At 36.7% G+C, this 21639-nt stretch overlaps 2 protein-coding genes across 2 annotated transcripts; one reads left to right on the forward strand and one right to left on the reverse strand.

The window, feature by feature from the left end:
* Nucleotides 1-5494: 5494 nt before the first annotated feature.
* LOC121957286 (phosphatidylcholine transfer protein) lies at nucleotides 5495-13462 on the reverse strand. The gene is made up of 6 exons (XM_042505847.1): nucleotides 13313-13462; nucleotides 11919-12036; nucleotides 9646-9725; nucleotides 9308-9479; nucleotides 8349-8416; nucleotides 5495-6385 (listed from the first exon to the last, which is right to left on the reverse strand). Exons 1-6 carry the CDS (start codon nucleotides 13439-13441, stop codon nucleotides 6311-6313), a joined length of 642 nt encoding a protein of 213 aa, XP_042361781.1. The 5' UTR covers nucleotides 13442-13462; the 3' UTR covers nucleotides 5495-6310.
* A 2172-nt stretch (nucleotides 13463-15634) lies between these two features.
* Nucleotides 15635-19887, forward strand: tmem100a (transmembrane protein 100a). The gene is made up of 2 exons (XM_042505901.1): nucleotides 15635-15874; nucleotides 18520-19887. Exon 2 carries the CDS (start codon nucleotides 18622-18624, stop codon nucleotides 19018-19020), a length of 399 nt encoding a protein of 132 aa, XP_042361835.1. The 5' UTR covers nucleotides 15635-15874; nucleotides 18520-18621; the 3' UTR covers nucleotides 19021-19887.
* The last annotated feature ends 1752 nt before the right edge of the window (nucleotides 19888-21639 follow it).

Here is a 21639-nt window from a genome sequence, read left to right on the forward strand (position 1 = left end):
ATAAAAACTAAAATGAAGTTATAACATCGCCACCAGAGTGAAACAAAGACTTTTTTACATTGTTACATTAGGACTTAAGTCACTGTTTAACTAAAGAGACTAGGCCTGCTGACAAAATTGTTACTGACACTTTAAGTAATTACATTTCTGTAAATTAAAAAAAAACAGAGCCTGACAACATTTACTTTCCAAATTTGCTATTCTTCAGTCACATTTCTTATAAAGGGCTTTATAGGGCTAAATAAGATAACGTGATTCCCAAACTGTCTTTAATGCTATTATCATCAAGCTCTTTTATATTTATGTAAATTGTCTTTTGCCTTTAAATGCTGACATCTATGCTATGAGTTTTGGGTTTTTTGCCAATTTCCTCTGTTTCCTATGTTTATATGTTCTTTTTGATAGTGTGTTTTTCTTGCTAATATTACTGCATTTACCTCGTTCAAGAGGTAAATCTGTTTCAACTAACACAATCTGTTTCAACTTCACAAAGGCTCCCACTTGATCTTGTGGCAAGAAGTGTAGTTAATGAATATGTTGCTTTGGGCAAAATAATCTGACAAATTGTGAAATTTGTAAAAAAAAAAAAAAAAAAAAAACATTTTGTAAAGTCCTCAAACACATTACTATATTGAGGCTAGAGTGTGTCAGTCTTTGTCGGCAATTCTTAAATTGCCAACCTTTCAAAGAAATTCCAAAATTCTGCAAGTGTTCCCAGATTTTCCTGGCCTGTATAAAAGTAATGTTCACAACATAAAAAACAATTGTGAAAGCTGTTGCTGATACTTAATGCACTGAAGATTTTGAGTTAAGTGTAGTCCTTCACATAGTATACTCCTTTAAATGGTCAATGTGCAACTTTGACCAGCAGAGGGGGTTAAAACATCAAAAATCATCAATCAACATCAAAATAAACATGCAGAATACTACAGCACAGTCTGTTGGGACATATTAACTAGGCTTCCCTTACTAAAAGCATATATGATAAGGATGTTTTCCCAATGTGACATGTTAATTTTGCATGTGTAGTTTAATAATCAGCCTGATTTTCATCACCATCATTATAATCTTCATCTCTAACCACATAATACATAATTCATCTTTAAGCATGTGACATCATTTTACTGATCAAGCTAATGATAAAACAGTAAAAGAACCTCAAATTTGTCTTCATCAATAATGTCACTGTTTTTCCACTTTTTTATGACCCCCATCTCTGGGGTCAGACCTTAAAAAAGCAAAAGTCCCTTACTTTTCCATTCCTTTGTTAGTCAAGTTACCGCAAAATTATTTAAATCTGGAAATGATGTCCTTTCTCTTGTTTTAACCAATGGACCAACTAAGTCAGGAGCTCTCTTTTCATTCGAAATCTAAACAGGTCGAGATACTGGACTGCTGTTATGTAGACAATTTTATAAAATTTTGCTTTGATAGTGCTTTGAAACACAATATTTTGATTTAATAGAGCCACAGGAACAGCATTAATGTATAGATCCTGTCATTCCATTAGAACAGACAGACAATATAGGGGGGACTCAATCGTAACAGTCCCCAAATCCCTCACTTCACCACCAGCAGTGTTACCTCATAGGAAACAAAGACCATTTTCATCCCTCAGGAAACATCTGTGCCAACACTTCAGTTTTACAACTGATCAGCAAAGTAAAAAAAAGTGGGCAGGGGTGGGACAGTGTGTCACAGCCTGATTTAACTTTTAACTCTGTGTTAGAGGAATAATTGGGTGGATTATAGGGGCAACAAACAAATGACCATGTAATACATTGTTTCCACTGAAAACTCCTCTGAGGCATAAGTGGACTCATACTGTATATCATGCCTTTTCTTAAAAATGAACCATCTCTTATGGATATGATGAAGTTTGATGACATTGTGATCAATACTACTGATTAGGACCACCCTTATCTTAAAGTAATTATTTTCATCCTATTCTATGTAGACCATTAACTGATAATCAACATATAAGTAACAAAAACCACAAACCATAACTGCACAAATGTAAGGATTTGCTGCTTTTCTGCATTTCATATCATCACATTTTGAATGCTGATGATTTTGTACAGTTAGTCTAACAAAACTAGCGACTTGAAAACATCACCTTGGCTCTGGAAATATGATATTTTTTTATGTTTAAGAGACCAAACGCTTAAGAATATCATCAGATTAACTGACAAAGAAAATAAATGTAAATCACAACTGTATTAGGATTCACCGGAAAATTTAGCGATAGATTAAAGGAAAAATAATAAAGACAATCGTTAGTGTCAGATACAATTGCAACCATTTTTATATTATTATTTTTTTAATATTATTAGCATTGTACCTACTTTTACAGAAATAAGTGGGTATTCAGATGCCTCAACAAAAGACAGAAAAGTAAAAAATATGGCATTACAAGTAAAAGGTCTGAATTTGACAGTAGTATGTGGAAAACCATGTCCACACTTTTGGTCTGAGGCTATTTTTCCTCATCTGGGTTAGGTGTCATCATCACAAGACTATGACATTTAACCCAAAGCCGTCCCAGAAGAATGGGGCCTGTTCTTGCAGCACAACAATGCCCAAGGTTTTGGACTAAGACATGCCTATCCTGTATGGCTGCACATGTGCTGTTCATGTGTTAAGTTTTATGGCACCAGAATGTCATAATTAAAGTCTGTTTCAAACCTGGTCAATGTTTCAGACCCATCATATGAATGTTTCAAATTCATCAGTGCACTTCTGGCTTATGATACAGCTGCAGAAACCACATTAACAACACTAGACACCAACCTTCTCAAGATCTGGTGGTCAGTTTCCATATTGTGTTTTGGTGGACAGAAAGACGCCACAGGATCACCTGTTGGGAAAAGAAGTCACATCCCTGCTGACTCTTCTACATTTCACACTTTAGCTTAACATTTCACAGGAGGCATAATACACCTGGGAGAGTGCTTAACTGAGCCTTGTAATGACTAAACATATCGGATTGGAATCACAATTAAAAGGGGGAAAAAACATTTCCCATTACCATCCCCATCTGCAGGTAAGCTGGTTCGCACTGTACAAAGCAGTCTTTTTAAAGTCACACAGTTGTTAGAAATACAGCTAGCTAGCTAAAGTTAGGTTGTAGCAGCTGGCAGATGCCTTGAAAAAGTTACTACCATCTCAAAAAAAATTAAAAGGCCCACTTAAACGCCTATTTAAAATTTAACTCAACACATTAATCAATGGAAATGTTGTAACTTAAAATAATACGGCCTACATTTGATTCTTACCAGCAGCACCTCCTTTTAGTCGGAATGTGTGCCTTGTGCCGGGCTCGCGCAGGTAGCAGCAAACATGCTTGTGCACAAGGGCACATACTTGCTCACACTAATAAACTAATAGCTCATGACATTTAGCGAGCTAATCCTTAAAAAATGTTTAAACAGTGGTTTTGTCATATAGGAAGCTGAGTCAAGCTAAATTAACTCTGTTTACATCTTCCAAATGACAGTTGTATTGAAAGGCCAGCCTTGCTATCATTAGCAGTCTCGAGCTTTACCCACCTGTTTGTCATTTTGAGATTGCGTCACTGATATACAGCTGAAGCACTGCTACTTTAAAAGCTAGCCTGTCCCATTAGCATCATTTTTAATTTATTTTATTTATTTATTTTATTTATTTGGTGACTTTTTTAGGTCAAAGACAAAAAAACATCAGAAATAGCCTCAGAGTTGCAGTCATGACAGTCCTCAGAGAGGCAGCTAGCTGGCTAAAGTTAGGTTGTCGCAGTTAGCAGATGCCTTGAAAAAGTTACTACCATCTCAAAACAAAATTAAATGCTCACTTAAAACGCCTACTTAAAACTTAACTCAACACATCAATCGATGAAAATGTTGCAGCATTTGACTCTTACCAGCAGCAGCGTCTTCTTTTCGTCAGAATATGTGTACCTTGTGCCAGGCTCGCGCACGTAGCGTCAAACGTGCTTGTGCGCGAGGGCTTCAGTAACTGTCAAAAACTAATTAAGAGTTTTCTTCACATATTGGCTACTAATTCCTAGAGTCCAAGTCCATAGTATAGTAATAATATAATGTTATGCTGAACATTCACTGTTTCAAAATAGGTTAAGAAAGGTATTTTAAAAATTAGTTATGAAAATCATATTTTGGGAGGAGGGGCCGGATGTTTAACCTTTTGTAACCTGGATGGGATTGTCATCACTTTTCTTGAGCTGCATTCACATGCCTTTCACGTTTTTAAACCCGTATAATCTGAAAAAAAAGTGTTTTGATTGATTTCAGAAACATGGGGGGGGGGGGAATCAATGGAGCAACTTGGCAAGAAATGTCCTGGAATTTTTTTTGTTTGTTTTGTTTTTTAGATTTTGAAAATTGTGTTGTTTTAAGCTAGGGTAAAATGTCAAGATGGGGTGGGGGTTGTTTTTTGTTTTTTTCCTGTGTTATTGTGTTTGTATGTTTCTTTTTGGTTTCTCTGGTAATTTTCTTGCAATTTTTATTATTGTCATGTTTATTTCTGGGTCATTTCCTCTTAAATTGTCATTGCATTCTGTCTATGTTTTTGAAGGAAATTAAGCCAGTTGGCCCAGGTTTTAAAGGGTTGAAGTGACTTCAGAAAAGGTTGAGTTTCTGAGTCTACTGACCAAGCACTGAGGAGGAAATTCGGCCTGCAACGCAATTTTATTTGTTGTTGTTTTGCTTTCTTCTACAGCATACAGATCTGCTTTGTAAATAACATGCCATGTGCCTTCTTTTTATTAAAATTGGACAGTTTAGGCATAGATCCCAATAGACCTGAAAATAATTAATTTGAAACAACACCCTGCTGTACAGCTCAACTCAGCTTTTGCTGTCACCTTTCATAGATATATCAAATGTTGACAGGTCTGACTTGCTCTTTAGCACTGTTTATTTATGCAAGTAAGCATATTTTAAATATGGCTGTCCTGTCCATGTACTGTTGCTGGGAATTTGTTCCTGTAGTTCATTTCAAATAAGAGAGAACATTATTGGACGCTTTAACTAAACACTGACAAGTGTTATTTGAAGTTCGTACCTACCTGAATTGAAACCATTCACCTGCTAAGAAATGAGGCTTCCAACTTTGGCAATCAGTACTTAACAGATGTTATTATTTTTCCCTTAGCTATATTAATAAGGGTAAGCAAAAAAATAAGCAAAAACTGTATAAGCCATACAGTTCAAAAGCACCACAAACTACATCTTCCAAATTGATAAAGTAAAATCAACACCTCTCTGAACCCATTTCAACAAAAACTCAGAACTTCAATGAATAAAGGATTTATTGCAGGACTGCTGTATCAGACTGCATCAGTTTTCACTAGGCGTACCAATAAAGTGGCAACTGCATGTATCAACTTGTGAGACAACCACTGACCCTAAGAGTTATCATTGTACTTGTATCATTGTGTGATAGTGGACATGACTGTGATGGCACGCATGGAGAAAATGCAATAGACAGTTTATGGTGCTAAAGTTAAAATTAAGTTTATTCTCCTCAATAACACAGCAGTATTACACAGTAATAGTCTTTTCATGACCAGATTAAACCACTTTCACCTGTATCAACAGGAGCACTGAAGTACAACCTAGCTCAATACAGTATCAGATACTGTATGTTTGACCATAAGCATCCAAAATAAACCAGCATAGCGTATCATAACATGAGCTTTGCAAAAGTAATGACCTCGTGGAAATGAATCCCATCAGGCAACATTCCTCTAGAAGTGCAGGTTTGTCAGTTTCACTTCATTATAATGAAGTCCAGTGAATTGAAATGGACAGTGGGAAGAGTCAAGCGTGACCAAACATGCAGCACAATAAACCACATTGCATCAGTAAAATTTCAATGTACACTAAACAAATTCAAAACAAGGAAAAGTGATGAAATCCTATGCAACAAACTTATAATCCACAGAGGCCCCAAAGTAATAATACATTAGAGCGTTTTGTAAAAACACTAAAAAGATTAAATATCCTATGAAAGCTCCTAAATCCCAGAGGGACTGGAGTTTGAAGTGATTGCACAGAAAAGACAATACGGGATTGATTAATACAGTACAATGACACAGAACTGATTTCACACCAGCCAAGTAATGATGGTGGTCAGTCATGCACATCATGCCTGAGTCAACAGCATGCTACAACAACAAGTAGCAGCCCACACCATGCCACATTCACTCCATACAGACAAGTCACATTTGATCATACTGCATCCAAATACCTCCCAAGACTAAAAACAAGAAAATTAAGCCCTTGTGCGTGAGCCATGGATCTGTCAGCTGCATTCATTTCTTCTGGCAGTAGTTGCTGTAATTGCTGCAGGCCTTCTGCATGTCCGTTAAGAACCCTGGAACACCAGTCTGTACAAAAACAAACATACAAAGAGCGTCTATCAGCGAGCACAATGACCACGTGTGCCAAGACGACCCACCCAGGTGGGGCAGCAAGGAGAGGAGCTTTGTTGACATCACCCTGCAACACATCTGCAAACAATAATGATGGAAAACCATAAAGCAGGCAGAGGGATGGAGCTCTCCGAGGCCTGTGAGTGAACCCTTTTAACACCCTCTTTAAAGCCGTCATCAAAGATCCATTTGAGTGGGTCAACAGTTAACGTGCGCATTTTGAAGATGGTGATGTGCTGGAGGGAAGTGCTTTTTTCACAGCTTCCACATGTCAGTGGTAGTTTTCTTTTCAATTAATTTCAGTCTGAATGCATCATATCATCAAAAAACAAATGTTTCACTGTCGCTTTTGGCCTTTGTTGAATGTAAAATGTGCGTTTCAAGGTCTTTTGACAAGGTTGTTCTCAAATGGATATCCTTTGAATTTTTCACGTGTGAAAGTGCAACAAACATGCATGGGCTTATCACAAGATAATGTGTCCCTGGGCACAGGCATTGGTAGGGCCCCTCCACCTCTCCTACAAAGGAGCAAGAAACTCTCATTTTTTGGTTGTTTTACATCTCTTGTCGCTTTGCATCTTTTTGTGGGTTTTTCTTTTTGTCACTTTATGGTCATTTTGTGTTTGCTTGTGGTTATTTTATGTCTCTTTAAATCAATTTTGTGTCTTCTTGAGATAACTGTGTGTTTCTGAAATACTTCTGTGTCTCTTTGAGGACATTTTGTGTCTCTTTGTAGTCATTTAGGTCTTTTTGTAGTCATTTTGTGTCTCTTTGTGGTTGTTTTGCGTCTTTTTGTATTCACTTTGTGTCTCTTTGAGGTCATGTTGTGTCTACTTGTGGTTGTGTCTATTTGATATAATTTTGTCTTGTTGAGGTGACTGTATGTGTTTTTGAGATAATGTGTCTTTTTGAGACAATGTTGTGTCTCACTGAGATAATTTGGTGTTTCTTCATCAGTCATTTTGTGTCTCTTTGTGATTGTTGTCTTTTTGTTGTCATTTAGTGTCTTTGAGGTAATTTCTTACTCTCTTTGAGCTCATTTTGTGTCTCTGAGATAAGTTTCGTGTCTCTTTGTAGCCATTTTGTATCTCCTGTAGTTATTTTTATGTCTCCTTGAGATAACTTTGTATCTCTTAATAGTCATTTTGTGTCTCGTTGTGGTTGTTTTGTCCGTTTTTGTAGTTATTTTGCATTTCCTTTTCACCTGTTCTAAAGAGCAAATAAATCTAAAATTGTCATCCTGATGTTGTAATGTAAATTGGGAAAACCAACTTTTCAAATCCCTGTTTTCTGCTAGCTCAGTTGTCTGACAGGAGAAACAGAAAAAAAGATGTAAATTAGTGCAACTAAATGTGAGTTCTGCTGTATTAAAATAGTAAGGGTAGTGTGGAGAAAAGGATACAGAATGTGGCTCTTTCCTTATTTATGTGGTTATAGCTTAGATTCATATATCTATACACAACCACCTCCTCAATGTTTTACACTCCTAGTCTTGTTTTTTTCTTTTGCTTGTGCAGCTAAAGCAGATTAATCCCCATAGGCAGCCATTTAAATCACACAAATCCCCTTTGTTGAGAAATATCTCCAGACGAGGCTGGTGTACATAAACTAAACCCTTTTCTTTCTACTGTAAGTCATGGTGGATTTGCTGGTCACTACATTGTTCATTTACTTCCAAAACATGAGAGTAAAACAACTTACAGACTCAAATCTTTAAAGCAGTCATGCTAAGTTACCCTTTATTGGTCCCAGTAATGAAATTCTTTGCATGTGACCCATCTGTAACTGTTGAGCGATGCCAGTGCCCCTTGAGCTACTTAATGGGTCATTCAGGTTTAAATTTGTAACTGTTTTACACTTGCATTGTTGGTATATATTGCAGTAAAATGACTCTTAAGGAAGAAGAAAATGCACTCACCTTTGCTGCCCAGTTCACCAGACAGGTAGGAATCATGCCACCGGGGTTGTCAAAGTAATTCATGAAAACTGAAACAAAACATATGTTCATTTTAAATATCAGTGCTGCAGCTAATGATTTCTTGTGTTAATCAATCAAAATTTTTTCTTTTTTTTCCCCAAATAAATACTTTGAAGTAAGAGAAGTAAAAAATGCACTTTGGCAAGCTTGCAGAGCTCAAATTAACAGTCTAAAATCAAAACAAAGGGCTGGATGATCATTTTATCATAACACCATTATAAGGTTGTGTTATTGTTTACAAAATTCTGTTGTTTAAATTCAGGATTTCAAGCAAATTCCAATAAAAGGCAAACACATTTTTACAACACAGCTATTCCTTTGAAATGCTAACACTGGGACAATGTTTATAGCTATTGAACATTTATTTCATTTTATTTCATTATTTTCTCTTTTTTTTTTTTTGCACATCTGTACTATACCATGCAGAGGTGCACCATAGAGGGGACAGCAGAGGGAAACGTGGCCCCCTTGGCAAAAATAATTTGTCTTACATTTTTGTATTTAAGAGGCTGTGGCACACTCATTTTAAAGCTTGCATAAATAGAGTGGTATCTTGTGAAACTAAACAAGCTACGGCATCCACTGGTACCTACCATGTGTTTTACTATTGGAAAAACATTCAAATTACTATCACAATATTTATTTCAGCCATGTTGTCCAGCCCTATCCAAATATATTCAATTTATATAGAACTGAAAAATGCCACTGGAACCCAAAACTGTTTGATATTTTTACTGGATATGTGTCTTCGACATGTCATGGATTTTCAATGTTTTCATTAATTATTTCTATTTCAATTTTATTCAACTTTCAATTTTTGATACACTTTCTGTCAAACAAATTAATCAATTCCAGAGCAACTTGATACTCATTGATAAAAAGCCTTCATTATGCATTACCTTTAGTTCCACAGCCCCCATCGCTCTCCATGGCCACGCTCTGCTTGTAGTCTTTCACCCGGATCACGCCTTTCTTTTCTGCACACTGTATCTGTGGCGCACTTCTGGCTAGGATCACCCAGATCTTTCTTCCATCCACATCCAGGTCTCTCCGTTCCCTAATGTACACATACTGAGGGTTGAGCAGTTAGGGAAGACAGTCTCTCTGGAAAAAATATGCTCTCATTATAGCCAGATTCTGACTCTATAAACTAAACTTAAAGCTCAAACAGAAAAACGTTTAGTGTTGTTTGTACGTGAGAATTGTCTGAATGTATCTGTGTGGACCAGAAGGATACATCTCTGTGTGACATAAGCATTGGGTATTTTACTTCCCAGTAGATTGCAGTCTGTCCACTGAAGTCATTCTCATAGAGCTCTGAATAAAAAAAATTAGAAGAAAACATTCAAAATAAACAGCAAGTAAATATTAAATGTACATGGATGGACCCAGGATACACTTAAAAGTGACTTCAAAAATGTGTAATGCTCTAAAATGACTCTGTTATATGATGTTTTTTGTTATCTCCTATATGGTAAAGTAAGGGAAAGGAAATGTTTACGATATTGATTGATCAGACAGGCATATGCTTCAAATACTGCCCATGACTAAGTTATGCAATTAGAAGTAATAAACAACTGTAGCCCTCCTGTTAGATAAAACCCACTGTACAGTTTCTCGTGATCCACATCAAATAGATTTGTCTTACATCCAATAACGGAAAAACATGCTGAGACTCTCAGTCATCACAAGCTGCAACCAAAGACATGCTTTCTCCCTCTTTAAAATATTTTCATTTTGAAGACAATCCTCAAGTTTGCAGCTATCTTGTCTAACCTGCTGCTAACTTGCCTTATTACATTCAGTCTTCTGCCATTTGCCGGGTGGCTAGCTTTGCATGGGTATGTATAAAGTATCTATTTTACTGACAACCTGCCTAAATTTCTATTGCATGGCCTGGCTGTGTTTTAGTGCATACAAACATTATGTTAACAGAAAAAAGTCTAAAAAATTGTAATGATTCTGTAAAATAATTTTAAATATATAATTGTGATATTTATAAATATAGTTCACTGGATATTTTCCTTAGCTTAAAAAAAAACGTCTATATCTACCTCTATTTTTTTGCATCTCTCTTGTTTACTATGCCGGTCTTCTTTGGTGCTCATAGTTTCAGTAAAATTCACCGAATGGTTGAGTTGTAGAGAAATCTTGCCAAGCTATCATTGTAAGTAGTGTGTCTATTGACAGAAGTTTAATCATATATACAGATTTGTATAAGTGATCTAAGCAACTAACTAAGGTTATCTCCAGCAGGTAGTTTTATACATCCAAAGAACTTCTATAAAAATGAACTGCATGGTAACCAGAACGAAATGGAGACAGGCCTTTATTTGTCAAAATGTGTAGCCACATCAGGCAAGAGAAAGGGACTGGGCGTCAAATTGGGACTAGGCTTTTATTTGAAGTTTTTCAGTATATTAGCGGTGTGAGGGTAGCGTGTTGCTAAAGAACCATTCAAAGTAACTTATGTTCCTTACAAATGAGGTTGTGGTTACAGTGTTCACAAGAAGAGTCCATATGAACTCCCCCATCGAGAGTGTAAATATTCCAAAAGTTCAGAGTTTACCTGTTGTGACATGTTTTTTAGAGACTGACAAGACCACGTATGTTTTAGTGGCAGATAAGTTAGTAGATTTTTATTTTAGTCATATAGTTTTTCTTCTGAATTTTATAAAATAACTGAGGAAAATACTGATGTCGTCCTCTTCTCTTTCCTCTGGCACTACGCCTTTACATTTCTTGCATTAAATTACCAGCTTGCTAGGTTACTCAGTTGTTAGCCTTGATGGCTTCTTGACAGTATGTTTGTCACTCTTGCCTATCAGCGGTATTCTCACAACTTGAAGACTAAGCATATTGTGTAGTTTGTACTATATTCAGTATGTCTAACAGAATTTGCAAATCATGGCATTCCATTTCTCTTTATGGTTTTCACAGCATCACAACTTTTTTGGAATCAGGGTTGTAGTCTTGCGGGGGGGGGGGGGGGGGCTATAGCAAATACAAGAACTCTGCTACCACCACAGACAACAAAGACTATCCCAAAAAATGCCATGTGGAGGAAAAAGCTACTTTAGATACTTATGAAATCACATGTTGCGTCTAAGACATTGACGTGATTCATTTACGTTTCTAACAAACTAGACAGCTACAATACAAACAACAGCACGTTACCTGCAGGTTACTGTAGATGTGCATGAAGACAAAGATAACACATTTGAAATGTTAATTCAGTGTATAAACCGCCTATATTCAGAGCAGCACTATTTCAAGACTAGATCTAACATGGAAAAGACTGTGATATCAGAAGCCTACATGTGTGCTACAGGCAAAAAAAAATAGTCATTTATCGCTGGTAAATATCAGCAACTTAATGGAGAGCAGAACTAATGACACTAATGTGAATATGAAGAGTAATTCTTAAATAGGAGAGATGAAGAGAAGTTGGTCTAGATGGAAAGGACAATGACTGTGTGAACCTTGCCTTACTGGGTTTGTTTTTTTTACCTGCCACATATGAATCCCAAGATTTCCGATACGCCAAGTCCATGTAGACATCTGCACACAGCTCTGCAGAGCAGGTGGTGAGCACACCCAAGACTTTGTACTCATAAAGTCCCGTTTCCTGAAAACAGCACATGAAAGTTCTCTCTTCCAAATGCAGGCTACACGCCACACCCACAGTATGTAACTAATCCCAAACCACACCACTCTGATTAGAGCCAGTCTGCGTTTCACCCTTTCTCATTCCGAGTGCTTTGGATTTGATTCAAAAATCACAGAAACACGTCTGTGGATGCCTCTCTCACACTTAAATGCATTAAAACTAACAAACGACATTTATAGTCAGTGATTTTGTGGCCAAATGTATGTCTACTTGAAAAGAAAGAAAGGTCACACCAAACCCCATTTACAAAAACAGCAACTGAAGGTTGTTTTCATTGGCAGTGGACAGCATAACATGGCCTAAAGTCTTACAATTATTATGTACCCTTAAAATACTATGCTCTTGATAATAGGATATTGCATTTTAAAAGATTCTGGGGACCCATCAGTGTCCCATCAGATCATTCTTACATTTTAAGCCAAACATGATAAGATTAGGGCCTATCTCAATGACTGTCCCGACCACAGTTAGATGCAAATTGCAATCAAATTAAGAGACGGAATGATTTATACCAGACAACATTGTTGGAAACAATACAAGAATAAGTTCAAATAAACTACAAATGAAATGTTTTAACAATAGTTGATCAGAAATGACCTTTTAATATCATAAACACAGGTGCCTACAGTTTTCCTAAAATTCACAAAACTTATTTCAAACTTTTCCTTTTTCTTTTAATATGAACTAAGAGAGAATTAAATGGGGATTTGTGCATGCAGTTTTGGATTACATATTTTTTAAATTTAAGTTTACCTTTGGCTATATCATTTTCCTCTGTCAGTCAAAATGAATTAAAACTGCTACCTTGCTGTGTTATCTGTAAGCCGATTTCTTTCTGATCCCATAAATGTATTCAATCAGGTTCGACGAGGTAAGCATATGTGCCCAATGGAGCGGCATCATTAAATCGCCAGATAGTGAACGGAATTTGCTGTAACTGGTGCAGCCGGTTTTCTGAATCAAACCGCTCTCGCTCAATTTCCGTATATTTCCCCCAGTTGGCCACTAGGGCATCACAGCTGATGTGATTAACACTGTTTTCAGTAACTAAAGATAGTAACTCAGATTAAAAATAATAATGACGCATTATTTTTGGACAGTAAGGGAGCAAATAAGTGATGCTACTGAGGCTACAGGCTCTGCAGAGGAAACCCCAAAACGACACAGACTCATTCATTCAGTAGCAGCTTGTCTTTCTGTTGTAAAAGCAGCACTTTGGTTCATGTTTTCCTACCTTGTCATAGAGCCGGTAGATTTGGACTCCCTTCGTCTCGACGAAGAGCTCCCATCCTCCCTCCAGCTGCGGCTCGTCCAGCTCCTTCCATGCGCTCTGAAATTCTTCGTCGGTAAACTGCAGCGACATGACGGCTCCTCTCTCAACACCTGACCCGTCACCCAGTTACACACCAGGCTTCCGGCCACGGCTTTCAGAATAAAAGCGTTAAGGTTTCATGTAAGCGCATAGTACTGTACTTCTTTACAATGTGTCAATATCAGTCTGGTGTTAAACTGCTATCAGAAACATTCTTGTGATTGTTATTTGACTACCAACAGCAGTGAAACTATTCAACATGACCATAACATAGGCTACTGTAACACGGTTGTTGTCTCTGTCTCCATCACTGTATAATCACAATATATAACATTCTAAATGCTCACATAATATACGTACACAGTGGTATTTTTTATATTTATACTGTGCATCATGTCAAATTCTAATTTACAGTATTGTGCCACTTACTGTGCAATAATATCTATAGGCTATATGTAAATATACACCATATTTGTACTTTAGTTATTTTGGCCATAAAGTTTTTGTGTAAGTGAAAAGTGTACATAGATTTTATATTGTTTTATTTTTATTTGATTGAATTTGTATTTATGCACTGTTTAACATTTTTTAAGCACTCTGTCGCTTTTTTTTCCCTCTCTGTCTTTCTGACTCTTGTTCTTGTAATGTGTACATTTCCCCACTGTGGAATTAATAAAGTCTTGTCTCATCTCGTCTCGTCTCGTCTCGTCTTACTATAGCCTACTATACTTTATGGAGACCTATTCCTATGTCATATAATGCCAACATCTGCACAATTATTTGCCCTGTAATTAGAGCCAACCCTTCATATTATGTAATATAAGCAGTTACTTGGGGCCTCCTGGTATGCCTTATGAACATGAGACAATAGCAAAATTATCATTGGACTTTTTAAAACAAAACAATGGTATTCAAAACGATATTATATAGAAACACTGACAAAACAATAAAGTATGATACAGGCCAAAACGAACAATTTATGTATTGGTTTATTTACTTGGACAGTTTTATGTTAACATTTTTTTGAAACTGTGCTCCTTTTGTCTTTCTCATTTGATCACCAGATTTTTTCTAGTATTGCGTGGTATTTGTAATACATTTATGTTCTGCATTATATAGGGCCATTTCGCCAGATATACACCAGATGCATTCTTGTAAACCTGTGTTATGAAGAACATACTGCAAGCATGCAATTTTGCTTGCATGATGGAAATGTAGAAGTATGCGCATAAATCACACCCACTACGGCAGTCACATCCATCAGTCCTTACTGTCACACGAGATGAATGAAAATGTTTGGCATAAAATCCTTGGTGTACGATTACTATGTCGCTGATTTGTTATGAAACAAAATGATGAAGTTGTACAGCAGATTACATGCTCCGTGAACAGTTGCTTGTCATGGCAAAGCTATCAGTGGAGCATGTTATTATTCTTAATATTCCAAGAAACATGTTTCAGTGCGATTGGGGAAGGAGATGACAAACTAAACATCTCAGTTGATTTTTGTTTGTGTGAGATCATCAAGGTTATGCAAGCAGAGAAAATCCCACAACAGAGGGGAGGGAACAACCACAGTGTAAATATATTTACAGTGTGCACAACAGGTGTGTGTGCGTCTTAGAGCGTAAATCAATGGCTGTTGTGGGACATTTATATAATCGTGTCAACAACAGTGATCCCTGAGAGAGTCGCACTCACAGGTCTCACATACTGGGTAAATGTGGTCAGCGTGTAGATCCAAATAGAAGCCAAAAATCGGTCATGTTTGACAGTTAGGTAATTTTACACACATTTGTCTCTTCAAAAAATAAAATAAAAATAAATTTCTTCTAATTTACCCCCAATGGCTGATTTTGCTGATCAGTGAAGTGAAGCACTAAATAATTAGAATAATTGAATCATTTTTGAATTTGCTTTTATTTTGATGCAGATTTTTTAAATAATATAATATAATATAATGTAATATAATATAATATAATATAATATAATATAATATAATATAATATAATATAATTTTGAGTTCCAGTGGCAATATCAAGTTAAATAGAGTAACGAAAATAAAGCGGTTAAATTTCAAAATAAATGTATCCACAGACCTGAAATTGATTGCAACAGATACTCGCAGGAAAAAAAGATTTATTTTGAAATGCATGACCGGAAAAGGTATTTTCCCTGCTTGTTCTGAGCTTCACACACTCCACTCATCGATACTTGAAATAGTTGTTCTCAATGAGGATGGCAGTGCGAGCTGCAGATCTTAACCTGAGGACTCGACTGGGGGACGCTTGTCATGAATGGGAGTCAGATTCCAGCCCGGAAAGAGAAGCTGTTTGTTGTTGAGTTCAGCACACAAGAAAACAGCATTCACTTTTAATTAGCTGTAACTGACTGAATATTTTATGAGCGGCTTTACTCAGAGACAAGTTTCACTGCAGCAGAGGAGCACTCAGGAGACTGTGCGACATGGAAAACGGCTGTGAGGTAACTAACTGTAAACCTTTCTATACACAGCTTTGCCAAACATGTCATGTAGATTTACCTCACTAAAAATAACATGCTAAAGTTTGGACGTAATTATAGCCTTAATAGTTGTCTTATTAATAGCTTAAGTCAGGCTCCTCGTGGAGTTTGTATAGCGGTGGTGTAGATTAATTTAATTAATTTCTTTGCTTGATCGCCAATTAGAGCCTTAATAAACATGGAACATGCGTGTAACACACCTGTCAAAAGACTTATTATTGGTTTTAATGTGGACCGTTATAAAAGAAATTAAGGCAGGCTACTTTAACCAGCCTTCTGCTGCTTTTGTCAAACTGTTTAAGCTTCACATCTTGAACTCTTTTCCCCCAAATGCCTCCTTTCTTTAAATGTTTACAGGCAAGAACTCCACCTAATTTTCTAACTGAAGAGCGATTTTGCTGTTTTATCAGAAGAAGCTGTTGAAGTACAGCAATAGCTAAAAGTGACTTTTGTATTTAGAGGTTGCGTTTTTTTTGTCACTCTACCAACCATGTAGCTTCATTTTCACATTTCTGAGAAGATAGTTATCCACACCTTTTTCAAAATATGAATTTGTCTTTTTCGATAGCCTTTATCTAACATAAACTACATATTACTATATAATATGGCTGGGTGATATGGCCTTAAAATGATATCACAATATTTTTATGCTATATCACAATACACAATATATATCTTGATATTCTGAAATCTCCAAACCACTGTAAACTACTAAAATACAAAATTATCACATGAACTACAGTTACAAATAAAGCAACAACTGCCACAAAATAAAGTTACATAAAATACTGGTAAAGTTTAATTAAAAAAAAATACCGTTAAATAATGTTAAATAAAGTTAAATAAAGTAAAGTTTAAAGTTAAATAAAGTGCTGTTATTGTTAAGTTGAATAAAGTATTGTTACAACTAAATAAATCAAACCTCAAAGCATTATCAGATGATGTAAATGAAATAAACAATATAGCATTATAGAAATGATATTTAGTCTTAATTTAGTCCTTTTACAGGTATTATCCACTAATTTAAGTTACCTAATTATTTGAAGTGTATATTCATTATTTTAAGCTTATTTTTAAGCCACATTTACACATTTCTTTTTGCTAACTGCTTGACCTCTCAGCTGGCTTGCTTTCATGCACTCTCAGTTGCAACATATTGTGTTCAATTACAAAAATGTTGAGCCTTTACACCAAATATAACATGGTTTAACATTTTGTCAACTAAAATGCGCCTCATACATCTATGTCTGGCGACTTTTCCACTAACTTTTGCTGAACCTTAATAACGATGGCGGGTCTTTGCTATGGATTCCAAATTAAAAAATGAAAACTCTCCCCCCAAAAAAAATAAATTTCATAGTGCATGGACATATTAGTTTGCTTCCATTTACAATGCTACAAAGTACCAAATAATCATGAATAGCTTAGTGTAAAATGTATTTCATAGTATTTTGTGGCCCTATAGGCAGATTTTCTTTTTTTTGCCAAAGATGGCTCTGTTGATAGTGAAGGTTGCCGACCCCTGCTCAAGGGTGTAAGTTGGCCTACCCTTTGTTGGGAAAAACTGCTCAAGAACATGTTTCCAACTTCTTTTGGATTTTAATTTTTAGTAACTTCACAATGCCACCCACAACCCTTTCTCACAAATGAATAGTCTACTGTGAGAAGTTCAACCAAAGGCTATGTTCCTTGTCAGACTGTTTGTTGTTCTTGTTCCTTTTCTATAGTTTTTCCAAAAGAGGCAAAACTTTTCAATATTTCACAAGAAAAAGATAAATAGCCTCAACATTATTTTATGGAACAGAAATGTTTCTTTATCTTCTTTTATAACTTGTTAAGCATCTAGTAACTGCCTCTTTCTAAAACACAAGTCTAAAATTGGGCATAACTGGCAGTATTTTCTTTATAGATTAATCATTTTGTCAATAAAATGTTAGAAATGTGTGAAAATTGCAGAATTTAAATTGCTTGACCAACAGTCAAGCAATTTTTTCTACTGAAAGAGACTGAATTTACAATCCCATATGACAAAGAAAAAAACATTTAATCTTCAAATTTGACGAGCTGGAAGTTGATCTAGAGCACGTCAGACTTCTGAACTACCTTTCACAATTCTACAGGAGATCATTTCTGCTCTTTTAATGAAAAAGAAGAAACAACAAGTGTTTTTAAACCCTGACAGTGATGGAAAGTATAACTGACACTGTCCTGCCAAGTTATTGTCACTCAGAGTCTGAATCACAGCTCTCCACGTTGCAGACGTTGGGGGGGGTAAGAATGAGTGCTTGTGAAATTGCTTGTGATTTTGAAGCTCCTCACATTTCACGGGACAGTTTGTAATGTCATATCCCGCGCTCTCCAGGGAATGTCTCAGCTCGTGCAGGGCTGAGTGGTCCTGCGTCATTCAGACATCTCCTCTGACTGGGTCAGGAGGCGGCTGGGATTGTGCAAGGAGATTGCTCTGAAGCAGCGTGTGGCGGTCAGAAAGCAGGGCTGAATTGTGAAATGTGGTGTTGAATTCTTACAAAAGGCCTCTTTTGGGACATTGAGCAACATGTTTGACTCTTTGCACTTTCACTTCATGAATGGTTTCTTTCTCCATGTAGACCCTAGAGAGACCCTAGCGAGGAAAAGAGGTAAAAGGCCAACAACAACAGTGAGGAGGAACCATCTGTGGCTGGTTAACAGAAGTTCTCCTTGATCCTGCAATGCCACAAGAAGCTAATGAGGACGCCATGAGAACACCAGTGACCCCAGAGAAGGCCAACAACAATGAGTGTCCTGTAGCCACCACAGTAAACATCCCCCTGGTCAATGAAGTCCAGCTGACCGCAGCCACCGGCGGGGCCGAGCTGTCCTGTTATCGCTGCACCATCCCGTTTGGTGTGGTGGTTCTCATTGCCGGCATCGTGGTCACTGCTGTGGCTTACAGCTTCAACTCCCATGGATCCACCATCTCTTACTTTGGCCTGGTGCTCCTCTCGGCCGGATTGGTGCTCTTAGCGTCCAGCACCGTCTGCTGGAAGATGAGAATGGAGAGAAAGAAGGAGAGACGACGGGAGAGCCAAACCGCTTTGGTCGCAAACCAGAGGAGTATTTTTACTTGAACTTTACTTGGACATATCCTTGTTTTAAGTCTGAAAAGGGCCTAATTTTCTAGATTGAGTCGGAGGACCAGCTGCAGACAGATGTTGCCCACCATGTGTTGAATTTCCGACCTGTAAAACTTTTGACTCTCAAGGCCCAGAACCTAAAGCTTTGAAGACATTGTCGGGGATGTATTTGTCAAACAGACGTCAAGCATCTGGCGAGCCGGGAACGCTGCCAGAAGGAATGTATCACAATTAAGATGAATTACCACTGTGCAAAGCGATGTAGAGGAAGTCTCCCATTAATCTGTTGTTGGATGTGGCGGCTTTGATTGTAATGGGAGGGATTGTGGTTTGAAAGGCCTGGGAGGAGGAGAGGGAAACTGGAAAATCCAGGACAATGATTCATGCCTCAGTTGCTTCACTTCAACTTGGACTTCTCTGTTTATGAAGTCTCTGCATTCATCTCACAGGGAATGATTATGAATCATCTGTTTTGAAAGTATGGTACTTAATATGAAGATTTTTTCTTTAAATCTGCCAATATATTCTGTTCAATATATCAGATTACATGATATTGAGAATATTTAACCTTAAATACATATTCTCTTAAAGCACTTTGATTATTATAATCATCATATTCAGTATTAAAAATCTATTAACATAAAGTAAGTGATACATCCAGAATTTTGAGTAGTTTTGCCAATTTTGGCAAATTTTGGATCAAAACAGACATTGTCTTGGGTGATTATCACTTATTGTCCAGTGTACTTGCATACTTTAAAAAACATTAAATGTAGCTTTTGTTTCGATGTAATCATTTGCATGTATTAATTGTTGCCAAGACGTCATGAGGTTTAATAAACTCATTGATACTCAAACATGTAACAGTTTCACAGTTGTGAAGGTCAAGGTTCAGTGTTTATTAGAACCTAATCATGCTGGATTATTGGGACAAACATGGATTAATAGAATAGCATTTTATTAGATACTCTTACTGGGTTTCTTCTCATGTCTGTATGATGAACTGGAGTCAGTATGAGGTTAGTCTTGCTAGAATTTCCCACAGCTTCCAGTGTTTATGATCAAGCTAAACTAACCATATCCTTGCTTCTGCTCTGCACTCAACAAAAGAGATGAAACTGATAGCGGCAGTCTCATTTTGCTCTCAGACAAAACACAAATAAGCTTACACAATTTTGATAAAGATTTCTTAAATTGGTTTTAAAAAAAGACTTTTGAAAATGGACTCCATTTAAACTATCTATAGTGCATGGGACATTTGGACATGTCCAAATCCAGTTTTGCTAGTTAAACGGTGCATAATCTGGATGCAAAGTATTGTATTTGGTCCCTAATTAATCATTTGTGTGTTTTGGACGCAACATGAATTCAACCAGTCAGGTGTGCCACCATCTGGTGCTCTGCTCTTTACATGGCTGATTCGGCAAATTAGAGGAGCAATCAGCTTTCCATCGAGAGTAATAGTCACTGCAGAAAATATCTTGGATTATTTAATGGGCAAAACTAAAAACTGCAGTTATTAACTTGACAGAGGAAAATAAAGAACTAAACTTTAATTTGAAATAATGAAGTTACGCTGCTTCTCATGGTCTCAGGTGGGAAAACGATTTAATGACATCACTGTTTTAAAACCACCAGCAGCACATCTTCAGCATTTCTGTGCTTATACTTATTATTGGCTAACACAAAAATTCACCCTGACTGAAGGCTTTCAGTGTTACTAGGATACCGAACTTGTGATGGCAGTGTTTGTATTTCTTGGAGATGGTCTATGTACTGGAGGAGTGACGAGTTATTACATGAGCAACCAGCTCATCGCTGACAGTGCCGAAATGAAGGAAATTTTTCTTCTGTCATGACTTACGTGGATGTTTGTTATTTGAAATAATAATTAAGCTAAATGTAGTGAAAAAAACAAAACAAAACAAAAAACCCCAATGAAATATGATGTCATACCGGTTACATTAATAGGACTTGTCAATGTCATTACATGACATAAGTAAAGGGTCAATTCACTCAAACATCAAAAACATCTATCTTGAGTGGTGGTCGTGGGGCTTTTGGTTTTCTTTGCTTTAGAAATCCATTTGTGAGTTTTCTTGAATCCTTATGAACATGACAATTTTATCTTTGGTGTTTAAACCACTGAAAAGTCACATTTTAAAAATTCTACAGCAACATCTATTACCCAAAACATTGTTTCCACTATGTCAGAGTTGAGCTACCAGTTATATATTTTCTTAAGCAATGGTCATCGAGTCATATCAGGCAATCCGAGCCATGAATTCTTTATCAAGAAACAAGACATCCAGTATGTCTTGTTTCTTGACAAATCATAGCTCACCATCTTGTGACAAATGCACATATTTGAGAAAGAGGTGACAGGCACTGACTTAACCTTTCCAATAACATCATTCCTCTTTCGCTTTATTATGTTTACAGTTGTGACCTGTAGTGCATTCCATTCTCCTATCGGTCAACGTCACAGAACAAGTTATAAAAATAGTCAGACTATATGAGCAGACACGAGCTCCCAAGAGAAGGCAAAAAGATTGTGAGGCGTCTCAGATACTGCAACAGTTGTTTTCCACTGCGACACAGTACACAGGATGA

This window comes from Plectropomus leopardus, chromosome 17 (genome assembly GCF_008729295.1).
Source record: "Plectropomus leopardus isolate mb chromosome 17, YSFRI_Pleo_2.0, whole genome shotgun sequence".
Lineage (NCBI taxonomy): Eukaryota > Metazoa > Chordata > Actinopteri > Perciformes > Serranidae > Plectropomus > Plectropomus leopardus.

Excerpts from the sequence above, each read along its gene's own strand:
- tmem100a (XM_042505901.1), top strand. The coding sequence starts at position 18,622 with ATGCCACAAGAAGCTAATGAGGACGCCATGAGAACACCAGTGACCCCA.
- LOC121957286 (XM_042505847.1), bottom strand. The coding sequence starts at position 13,441 with ATGTCGCTGCAGTTTACCGACGAAGAATTTCAGAGCGCATGGAAGGAG. Across the intron at positions 9,726-11,918 it reads TTGGGATTCATATGTGGCAG|AGCTCTATGAGAATGACTTC; the intron begins GTAAAAAAAACA and ends TTTTTTATTCAG. Across the intron at positions 6,386-8,348 it reads TGGTGAACTGGGCAGCAAAG|ACTGGTGTTCCAGGGTTCTT; the intron begins GTGAGTGCATTT and ends GTTTTTGTACAG.